The 12271-nt window shown below is 43.5% G+C and overlaps 1 protein-coding gene across 3 annotated transcripts in view; it reads right to left on the reverse strand.

The window, feature by feature from the left end:
• Positions 1–12271, reverse strand: part of MYO1B (myosin IB) — a 211803-nt gene that overhangs the window by 114655 nt on the left and 84877 nt on the right. For all 3 annotated transcript variants that reach the window (XM_054970608.1, XM_054970607.1, XM_054970606.1), the window contains exon 4: positions 1116–1210. In XM_054970608.1, coding sequence (XP_054826583.1) covers positions 1116–1210 — 95 coding nt within the window. The remainder of the gene's footprint in view (positions 1–1115; positions 1211–12271) is intronic.

A 12271-nucleotide genomic window follows, 5' to 3' on the forward strand; every position in this document is an offset into this window, starting at 1 on the left:
TGAAGAAGTGAGTTTTGAATCTCATAAGTTTATACCAGGGGTGACCAAACTGCGGCTCGGGAGCTAAACGTGGCTCTTCTAGACATATTGTGTGGCTCCTAGAGGTCTCTGAGTATCGCTGTGGCCTTACATTTTAGTTTAGTTTATTTCCTTCCCTCTTCCTTCCCTCCTTCCTTCCCTCCTTCCCTCCTTCCTTCCTTCCTTCCTTCCCTCCCTCCTTCCTTCCCTCCCTCCCTCCCTCCCTTCCTTCCATGTCTTTCATATTTTCAATAAAAATGTTGGGGTCTGACTCAAAAAAATACCTGGGGACTTTGGGGGCGAAGCCTAGCAAGGATGTGACATCACTTTTGTGATGTCATTTCCAAGTCAAAGGTCAGGTGATGGCTCTTCCCAAGCTCTACCCCTTCCAAAGATGTCACTTCCAGCATACTGCACCAAAATGCCATCCTTTCCTGTGATGTCACTTTCAGGACACTCCCTCAAACTCGCCTCTTCATCTGAAGTCACTTCAATAAATCATATCTTACAGCTCTCAAACATCTGACGTTTATTCTACATGGCTTTTACATTAAGCAACTTTGGCTACGCCTGGTTTATACTCTGAAAACGTTGTTGGCCCCCAATCAGCCATTGGACACAAATCCTACATTTTTAATTGCTCTTTCACAAGTGTTTCCCTTGCATACAGAGAAACACAAAGTTCCAATGGCTTGTTTTTGTTTTGTTTTTTAAATTAGAGATGGATGTCATTCTAGAAATTTTAAAATTTTAGATCTGTACATATGTTTTTAACTTAAAGGCCTTCGGCCACATACAATACATTCGTGTGTCAATGGCTTGTTTTTTTAATAGCTTGTGGTTTATATTGTGGTATTATTTTAACTGTAAGCTGCCTGGGGCAGAGCTCTGGACAGGCATCTTCCCTAGTAGTAATAAGTAGGCCCATGCTTGTTAACACCACTGTTCCAAGACAGAAGCAGGCTTCTGCTGCCTAAAAAGTGTATCAAAGCAGTTTCAACAGGGTTAGACAAGAAGATTTAAACAGATGCCAGGCCCAGAAATTCCACAAATGGCTCCCAAAAGAGCGTTTTTATAGGAAGGAAATGGTACACTACCTGTTTTTCCAGCTCCGCTCTCTCCAGTGATAAGTATACACTGATCTTTATCCTGGTCTCTCAGAGATCGATATGCCTCATCTGACAGGGCGAAACTAGAGGGGGAAACGCGATTAATTGAGAAGACAGGTAAACACCCAGCAGGATACGTACATGTATTCTCCTGACACTGCAGTCAAGAGTTTTCCTTTGGTTTATTTCAGACACTAGTATCTAGGTCATTCCCCTCAGTATTGAGCAACAAGCAAAGCGGATCTCATTCTTCCATTGCCAGACACAAAAATTTCTCCACAGTTGCTTGATAAAAGCTAAATAGATAATTGAAAGAGTGTGTGCAAATCAGCGCACACAACCTTTGGTATTACATGTAAAAGCCACCAGCAGTCATTGCCGTCTCTCCCATAATCTGCTCGTGACCTTGAATATCAACTTGCATAGATTTATATCTACCCTGCCCTGGATAGCCCAGGTGAGACTGATCTCGTCAGATCTCAAAAGCTAAGGAGGGCCGGCTTTGATTAGTGATTGGACGGGAGACCCCCAACGAAGACCGGGGCTGCAGAGGCAGGCAATGGCAAACCACCTCTCTTAGCCGCTTGTCATGAAAACCCCTCCAGGGGTCGCTAGAAGTCAGCTATGACATGAGGGCACTCTCCACCACTAGATTCACATCTACAACCTATGCAGTTTATGCAGTCCACCACATTGGGGTCCCACGACCCCTGCTTATTTCAACTGATGTTCTGACTCTGGAGCTTAACTGACATTAAGCAGAACAGAAGCTTTGACGCAGTCAACTATGAAGTGTTGGCAGACATGTTCTGATACTAGAAATCAATTATTTTGGGCCCACTGGGTCCGATCATTGCAAAACATTTTGTTCACACACGTCCACCCCCTATGGGGGCCCTTCGGAGCTAACAAGTGCCATAATATGCTCAAATAGGAAGGTAATAGGCACAATCTTTTGTTAGGAATAACGCATTCCAATTCCAGAGGAGAACAGTTATGTACAAAGGAGAGCCACGTAAAGTTTTTATCACGTATCATACAAAATTAAAATGAACATGTGCCCATTTTGAAATCTGTTTTTCAACGTTAATCTTTTAAACAAGGCACACTGTAGAAACATAAATATCATTTGCCAGTTTTCAGACTAGATATTTTATAGACATTCGGAAACCACATTCAAAAGGAGGACAAACGTTTGGAAGAAAGTTTTAAGAAATTTCATCTTTTTTCCACCATCAGCTGCCTTTCATGGTAACCAAAAACCACTGGCCGAGCTTGCTAAACCCCAATGACGTGGAACTTTTGAATGACATCTCCTCTCTGGGAAAACTCCTAGGATACAAATGCTGACTGGCTTGCTCCACCAGCAACCATTTTTAGACTGACCACAAAAAGCAACCAGTGCATATCCATGAGCCTTTGCTCCAAACTTGTTGATTCAACATTTACAGTACAATCCTAAGCAGAGTTACTCTAGTCTAAGCCCACTGAAATCAATAGGCTTAGACTGGAGTGACTCTGCTTAGGATTTCACTGCTGGAAAGGCCCCTGCCATTTTCGCCTTGCCTCAGCCAAGCTCAATATAACCAAGGTCAGCAGTTTCTGCTGAATTTTACCCAAGGCTTTAATTACTTTCCTGAATGACATCTTGCTCTTCAGCATTAGCTGTGCCTTGTAGACCCCATTTACATGAAGAATTTTATTTTAAGAAGGACTAACAAATCTCATCACCCAGGCTGGCCCAATCTCATCAGAACTCAGGAGCTAAGCAGTGTCAGCCCTGGTTAGTACCACCAAAGAAGTCCAGGGCTGGAGACCACCAAAGAAGTCCAGGGTGGCTGTGCAGAGGCAGGCAATGGCAAACCATCTCTGTTCATCTCTTGCCTTGAAACAACGATGGGGGTTGCTGCGACTTGATGGCACTTTACACACACAAGTCTCGTCAAGATGTTATTGAGAGGATACCGCTATGGTTCTGGCTGGCGAAAAGAATTAGCCGTTTAAAATTCCCTCCTTCCTCGGATCTCTCTAATATTGTGGGCTATTTTTTTCTTTACTGCCCCGGCTCTAGTTTACCAGTTTCTGCTAATACCACTGCCAGATCCAGGTAACAGTACTCCACATGGGCCCAAAAGAGGTCATCTCACCTCTTGCTAACCAGCCTATTAAGAACAGTACACTGTGTCAGCTTTTGATTTAGCACGGGTCTTCTTGCTATGATTAGCCCCACGATTAGCCCCACTTCTTCTGGGGCTGCCCTCGGCCATCTGCTATGTCCGTACATGGACTCCCAATATTTGTTTAAATAGCCTGCTCCTGGACTAGTTTAATGACTTTTTAAAAATTATTCTTGATTTTATGTTTTTGTGACTTTTAATGTATTTTTTGGAACGTTGTTAGCTGCCCTGAGCCCATTTGTGGGGAGGGCGGGGTATAAATTGAATAAAATAAATAAATACAACAACAAATTTGGGGTTTTTTAATGAAATGAACATGTTATAGTTCAAGATTCTGACGTTACACAACTTGCACAACTATTTGTTGAAGGAGAGAGCCCTGACCAGCTCTACCTGCTGCTGCAAATCTTCATTTAGTGAGAACCTGCCTGTACCTTTGTGCCCTTGACTACTGTCAGGTGGTGGCTGGAGAAACCGTTTTGTCGAAAGGGCTCTTCGTCAGAATCACCTGAAGTCAATTTGTGAAGACCTTCACACTCTGGGGGAAGCAGGCTTCTATTTCCCCATTCATTCTGGACTATTTCTTCCAGCAATGTACAATGTCATCAAGTGTTTTCTTCAAGTAGTCCCCAGACTAACCTTTCAGCTGGCCAATTATTCAATTATCTGTGGGGTGATTTCAACTACAGCAGCGCACCTTTTCCTCCTACTGCACAAAAGACATGTGAGCTCTGCTGATGTGGTTAAAATTGCAGTCAGCTCCTGACTCCATTTTAACATCATACCATTTAGCTTGGAAGCAACAACCACACTGCAATGCAGTGCAAGGATTAGGTTTAAGGTCCCAGAGGAGGAATGGAAAAAATTGAGCACTGTAAAGAGGCAAAATGTTGGGTTTCTAGTATAGAGCGATCTGAGTCCAGTGGTACCTTAGAGATCAATAAGATTTTCAAGGTGTCAGCTTTTGAAAGTCAGAGCTCCCGCCTTCAGATTTCTGATAAACATTCAGTTGGAGCCCTTTGCATTTGGAAATCGAATTCCTCTTTTAGCCATGTGACAGTGGATCAGAGTTATAAGGGACCACGTGCCTCCCTTCCAGCACGTCCAGTGCACAAAAATAACATCAGCTGCTACTACTCTTGCTCCCCTGATCACCCTACACAAGCCAAACAACCACTTGATACAAACAAGAAGAGCCGGCGTATGGTAATAAAATGAAACTACTCCACCTCTAGGTGAAAAGGAAGGATGTTGTGATACGCTCTACATGGAAAGTGATATTAAAGATGTGCAGGAAAGTATACGCAGCACCTCATGTACAGAAAAGGTTTTTGACCATAGAGGGAGGGAGAAAACATATATATATATATAGATGCTGCCCCAAATCCAACAGCGCACAGATTCTTTTCATGCACGTGTATGCACACACATGGACACACGATGCTCCTTTACAGTGAATCAGACTATTGGTCCATCAGTGGCAGTACCATCTACTCATTCTGGTAGAGGCTCTCCAAGGTCTCAGGTAGAGGGTCTTTCACATCACCTGCTATCTAATCATTTAACAGGAAATGCCAGGGATTGGACCATCCCAAGAAGGTATATTAAAAATGTACACCAAAAAATCTCTCCTGAACCTCAGCATAGTCTCTGATGCCACACATGGGGACACAGACAAAAAGGAAAACTGGCACTAGACAGAGAGAAGCATGTTGTGCTCAAAGGGCACTTTGATAATGCCAACATTTCTGATACCTGCCCTGAATTAAATGTTAAAAAGAGGAATATCAACGCCACCTTTCCTTGCAACAACTTAGCCTCAAGTATTCGGAAGGGAACAACAACCAGATCTAGATACCAGAGAAGCCAATGGGAGAGAAGCAGCAGAGTATGAGGAATTTTATGATACTGTGGTCAAGTTAAAATTATGTGCAGTTTGAGAGATACAGAATATTCAGTTTGGTGGCCACCTTAGTCTGTAGTAGTAGAACGAAGTTCAGTTCATCAGTTTCAGATAAGAAGGAAGAGTGGCAGTTCCCTTTCGGTGAAACTTCAAAGGGCGATTACAACAGGGGATGCTGAATGAGAATCCATTAAATAAGGACACTGGATTCTTATCCCATGACAGGGAATAATTTTCTCCATTTCCCATCTCTATGCGTATCTCCTAGTTCTAATAAAGCTGATGATGTTTTGCATTGTACCTTCGTATCCAGGCTCCAATTGGCTTTTCTTGGTAAAACCCCTCCCACCTTCTGAACTGGATATAAGGGTTGAAGCATCTTCATTCTCATTTGTATCTGATGAAGTGAGCTTTGAGTCATTAATGAGCTTTGAGTCACTGGATCCTTGCTAATGCTGTATCTTTTTAAAATCCTATGACATTGTTTATGGAAATGTCCTTGACACTGTATGGAAATGTCCTTGATACTGATTGTACTAATCTAACACTATGTAATCCGCAAGTCTCAGTGAGAAAGGTGGACTATAAATGACATACATACATACATACATACATACATACATACATACATACATACATACATACATACATACATACATACATACATACATACATACATACATACATACATACATACATACATAATGGCACAATCCTAAGAAGAGTTATCTAGTCTAAGGCCACTGAAGTCAATGAGCTTAGACTGGAGTAACCTTGTTTTGGATTGCACTGAAAAGATTATACTCTGGAAAATTGTGTTGGCCTTTAAAGTGCTACTGAACTCAAATAGAATATTCAGAAGTAGATATGGGCACAAAACGGAACAGGAACCAAAAAGAATCACGAACCAGCCCGGTTTGTGGTTCCCGAACCAGTGGTTCGTGGAAGCTTGTTTCCACGAACTTCCGACCTGGTCTGCTGGTTCGTTTGGTTCATTTTAAATGCCCTTTTCCATGCTGCTGCAAAGCTGCAAGGAAAGGGGCATTTAAACTCGCCGATCAGCTGCTTGTCGAGGATCTCCCCAACAAGCAGCTGATTTAAACAGCGGGGCTTGGCTGCCCGGCCAGGAGTTCCCAGCCAGCCAGCCATGCCCCACCCACAGTTTAAATGGGCATTTCCCCACCACTCAGAGTAGTGGGGTAATGGCCATTGAAACTGCAGGTGGGGCTTGGCTGGCCGGCTGGGAGTTCCCTGCCACTCAGAGGGAATGTCCATTTAAACAGCTGGGCTTGGCTGGCCAGCCGGAAGTTCCCAGTCAGCCAGCAAAGACCCACCTACAGTTTAAATGGCTATTTCCCCACCACTCCAAGTGGCGTAAACATCAAACATCAAAACTCATCATGAAACATACAAGATCATAAAGTTTATGGGCAACTGGTCCAACCAGAGAGCAGGCAATTAATCTCTTCAATAACATATCATACAAGTAGCAATTCATACAAGAACAAATCTAAATTCAGTTCTAAAATGCCAAGCGCTTGTAAACAATTTTCTTAGAACTTTAAAGTGCTAGTGCCTGTTCATTAAAGTGACCGTGCCTCACAGTAAACACAGTAATGTATGCGATACAATGTGACTTCCAAAAACAAATTCAAATTGCAGCACATTCATCAGAAACACACAACAAATCACAGAATAATTTTTGGAGGTTCAGTTGCAAGTTTCGTGGTATTTCGCCACAGCCAGTGTAGTTCTCGGGTCTCTGTCCACCAGCTGATAGGGAACTATATTATCTTTTAATACAGTAAGACGTACTTTAGTTAAAACAGGGGCAATCCATAATTTGTGATGAAAGTTACCATGAGGACGTTCCAATATCAAATGGGCAATGGAGTCAACCTTTTTCAAAGCACATTGGCAGGGTCTGTCCAAATAAGGCACATTATAGTATCTTTCGAGCGCCGCATTACAGTCTGGGAGACCTGGGTTCAAATGCCCAATCTGCCATAAAGGGGACCCTGGGCCAGTCACTGTCTCTTAGTTACATCGTGGCGGGGTAAGAGGGTGAAGACAATGATGGAGGAAGAGCCGTGCCATTCTGAGCTTTTTGGAGGAAGGGCAGGATAAAAAAAATACTAGATGGGTTGCATTTTCATTCTTACTAACATTTAGCCATCTGTAGATGATGAGCAAAGCCATCATTCAACAGCATATGGCAACATATCAATGCGTATTCCTTCATACCGTTAACATCTATAGCTATAAACCTCAATTGCACGCCAGTCTTCTGAGCAGCCATATAATTATGGAACCAAATAAAGTTCTTCTCATTTAAAGAGTTTCAAACCATCTGCTTCAAATTATTTTGCCAAGATGTCAGCAAGACTGCATTTGAAAATGAAAGGAGAGCCTGCTGTAAAGGATATGCGTAAAGGGCAACCATATTAGGCAACCACAATAAGAAACTATTCCCTGACCAAGTTTCTTCTGGATGACATTTAAGCATTGAAATAATCTGCTTCTTTAAAACTATCTATTTGAACGGCTCTATGTCGGCCTCTTTTTCTTTGTAAAATTACATTTTAGAGATGCAAGGATTCAGTCAGGGCTCTTCCTCCGATTTTTATTTGTCACCTCCGCTGGATTAAATCGTTTTTTAAACACCCATGAACGTTAGGGTCATTTCAGAATCCCAAAATCTTACTCTGTGTAGAAAGCTTCAGCCACAAACATAAGCTATAGAAATAGACCATGGAGTGCACTGCATAGCTTTCTTGTCTAAATTCTATTTTTATCAACCAATCTTCCAATGATTGGCTTCTATTGGCCTTTTGTACCTAGCTCTTTTGCGCTTTTTCCAAACTTAATTCTTTTAGCGCCTGGAACCACTTTTAGAATAAGTCATTGCCCATTTTGTAATGCTGCCCTACTCTCCAAAGCCACGGGGTCATTATTCTGTCTCCTCCTCCACTCAATATCCCCTTAGTCTGTAAGATCAGTTCGAACAGAAAAACTCACAACACTCCACAACAATGCTTAGAGCCAAGCTACAAGTGACGCCTTTCACAGGTTGGACACTTGTCTGCTTCCCTGAAGTTTTGATGGGAAATGTAGGCGTCCTGGTTTTACAGCTTGGCTCTCCATTACAGCTGCAAGACCAGGATGCCTACATTTCCCACCAAAACTAGAGGGAAGCTGACAAGCGTCCAACCTGTGTACAGCGTCGCTTGTAGCTTGGCTCTCAGACTTCAACTCTTGTCAAGCCTCCAAGGCAAAGGGGATCCACGTTCATGAAACCGCTACCAAGACTTCCCTACCCTCTTGCTCTTCATGGACTCAGGGCATGACTGACGTTTGCCTTCTCCGGCATGTTTAGTTACTACGAGACGTGAGCAGGAAGTGGTCTGTTTAGCCAAAGCCTTTTGGGATCTGTTTGGCATATTCTTTAAAACACAAAGCCAAGCCTATCAATGCATCAACAGGGTGGGAATGGGGTGGGAAGAGTAGTGGCAGTTTTCCACAAGGAAGGGAAGGAGTTATCTGTTGCAACGTGGTGCAATCACCACTCTTCTTTCACACGCCCATCTTCTGTAGGATCCCGGCAATTCCTTCGGCTAATGCTCCTCTTCTCTGAGCTCTAGCCTTCCACCGTTGCCATAAGACGTTTCTGTGCTTGTGTTTGAACAATGAATTGCCTTTCTAGCATAATCGTTGAATTCAAGATGCTCCTTCCACGTGCCCCCTTCTCTCACATTTTCTCCGGCAGCATGTTCCCCTCGCCAATCAAACCCCGTTTTCTGTCCCTGCTGCTTGCTCACAGCAGGTGGTTCATCCTTCTCCAACAATGCCCCCACCATCTGGAATGCCCTCAAAGCCTTCGAGCCTAATTGACTCGTAGCTCTTTCCAAAACCCACATTAAGGCACACTGCTGCCATTTGCCTCACAAGTTCCAGCTCTTGAATGCTTGAGAAAAATCAGACAATGCAAATCTCTCTACCCATTATCCACTTCACAAACACTACTGTGTATGTCTCTCATCTGCATATGTGCAGCTGAAATTTGTTTCTTTTATGTCCCTGTAGAAATTTATTAACTCTCAGCCACAATGGCAATTATTTGAAGCAATTTCTCACTAAAATGGCAGCTGAACATTGACCTGGTTTGGCAGCTTAAATGGAAATTTAAGGAAGAGAAAATTGCCTTCCAAATATTGCACACCTTTTTCAGTAGAGTGGGAACGGGAAGAAAAGTATAAAGGAGAAACAGAATGGGACTCACTGCTAAAAATGTGAAGGCTTCATATTTGCAAACCTTAAAACAAAGCACTGAAATTCCTACTTTTGACATATACTTTAAAGAGAAAAAACTGAGCTCATGTGTACAAGTTTACAAAAAGCAGAAAGGCAACATAAACTAAGCCACTGTGGCATAATGTTGAGTGTGTTAGCCTAAGACTGCAGAAACTCTGGGTTCAAAAATCACCTTATGATTTTCTGCATGCTGGGTCTGGATTAGAAAGGGACATGAACCACAAAAAAACCAAACCATGAGGTTTGTGGGTTTTCACGAACCAGGAACCACGAACTGGCACGAACTGGGGCCAGTTTACAAACCAGTTCGTGGTTCGTGGGGTTTAAATGCCCCTTTCCAGCCACTTAGCAGCAGCAGGGAAAGGGGAACTTGACAGTTGAAAGGGCACTGCTGCTTGCAAGGGCAGGTCCCTTTAAACTATCAGCTGGCAGGCGGCAAGTGGGGATCCCAAATGAGGCAGTAGACCAGTTCGTGGAAGTTCATGGAAACAAGCTTCCACAAACCACTGGTTCACGACCGGCCTGGTTCATGTGTTTTTTTGGGTCATAATTCACCTCAAGAGGCCTCAAGGAATGAAACCCAGTGCTAAATTAACCTGGACTAAAGAATGCCAAGAGGCGTTCGACCATTTAGAAAAACTGTTCACCTCCGAGCTGGTACTGCAACACCCAGACGAGAACCATAAATTTATTGTACAAGTGGACGCTAGCGATATTGCCATGAGGGGTGTACTCCAGCAAGCAGATAATGAGGGGAAATTGTACCCCTGTGCGTATGTGTCAAAGAAATTCTCTGAGTTTGAACGCCACTGGGCGATCTGGGATAAAGAAGCTTCAGCTGTTAGACTGGCTCTAACCTCTTGGAGACACTGATTAGAGGAGGCTAGGGTACCATTCGAAGTATGGACTGATCATACGAACCTAGAAGCCCTGTGTACCCCCTGCAAACTAAGTACCAAAAACTTGTGGTGGGCGGAATTCTTCTCCAAGTTCAATTTCACTCTGAAGCACCTCCCCGGCAAATCTAACTTCCTGGCAGACGCGCTCTCGCGCATGCCCCAACATGAAAGCCAAAGGGAGGAGGTGATTGACACAATGTTCTCACCAACCCAACTGGGAGGGGGCGTGACTACCCATAGTCAAACCACAAAGGCAAATATGAAGCCTGACCTTCCTGACTGGGAGAAAAGAGTTAAAGAAGAGTTGGAAAAGGAAGGGGAAGCTGTACCAAAAACTGAACTGAAGGAAGGGGGAAATGGTTACTGGTACAGAAACAATAAATTGTATATACCAGCCAGTTTAAGAGGGGAAGTGTTGAAACAATGTCATGTTTCCAAATTGGCTGGCCATTTTGGGTACCTGAAAACATTACATCTAGTACAAAGGCAATTTTGGTGGCCAAATATGAGAAAAGCTATCTCTCAGTATGTATCTTCTTGTCAAGTGTGTATAATAGGGAAACCCAGAGGAGGGACACACACACCCCCGGATTGTTACAACCACTAGAAATGCCCCCTAGACCATGGGCTGTAGTCTCAATGAACTTTATCACTGATTTTCCCCCTCGAAGGGGGAAACCGTAGTTCTAGTGGTGGTTGATTTTTTGTCTAAACAAGCCCATTTTGTTCCCTGTGCTACTATTCCCACAGCAAAGAAACTGGCCACCCTCTTTGTGCAACACGTGGTCAGGCTGCACTCTTTTCCAGATGCAGTAATTTCAGACAGGGGAGGCCAGTTTGTTGCCAACTTCTGGCAGGAGCTACTCAAAGTAACAGGGACTGAACAAGGACTTAGCTCCGCCCATCATCACGAGACCGATGGGCAAATGGAGAGAACTAACCAGGTGTTAGAACAGTTCCTAAGATGCTACATCAATTATCAAGAGGATAATTGGACTGATTTCTTAGTTTTTGCCGAATATGCTTGTAACAACTCAATACACAGTTCCACAGGTGCCTCCCCATTTATGGTAGTACAAGGCTACGAGGGCACAGCAATGCCTTTTGCTCAAACCCCAAAATCTCAACAACTAGGAGATCTGGGGAGTGGTGGACTAGCTTAACGACCCAATGGGAGGTCATAAAAAAGGCACTGGAAAAAGCCAAAGAGGATTATAAAAAGTTTGCTGACAGAAAACGATCTGTTCAGTGGAAGCTGCAAGCAGGAGAATATGTATACATCTCTACCAAACACTTGCAGGGGGAGCAACCTAGTAAAAAACTTGGATGGAAATTTTTGGGACCCTTCCCAGTAAAGAAAATAATAAATGAAGTGACTGAAGAGATGGATTTACCAAAGAAGTTAAGAAACATCCACCCAGTATTCCACTTCAGCCTCCTGAAGAAAGCTCCCCCCCGCCCGCCGCACCGATAAACGGCATCCGGAGCGTGGAGCTCCCCGCCCCATCCTGGTAGATGGACAAGCGCATTATGCAACAGAAGACATCCTAGACTCTAAAATAAAACATGGAAAACTTTTTTATTTAGTTCATTGTAAGTATTTCACTGAGTCACAGGGAATGGATTGAGAGCTCTAATATGAATGCTCCAAGACTTATAAGAAAATTTCATAAGCTCTACCCTGACAAACCTGTCCCGATGTGAGAGGGGGGCCAATGTTCGGGGGGGCAGTATGTCATGTATGCCAGCATACCTGCCATGATTGTATTCTGCATTTTGTACTGGTCAATGCTGTTTGCCAGAGTTACATGCTGTATTCTGTGTACATCATCTGAGTGTGTCTTAACGGCGAAG

Source organism: Eublepharis macularius, chromosome 2, assembly GCF_028583425.1.
Source record: "Eublepharis macularius isolate TG4126 chromosome 2, MPM_Emac_v1.0, whole genome shotgun sequence".
Taxonomy (NCBI): Eukaryota; Metazoa; Chordata; class Lepidosauria; order Squamata; family Eublepharidae; genus Eublepharis; species Eublepharis macularius.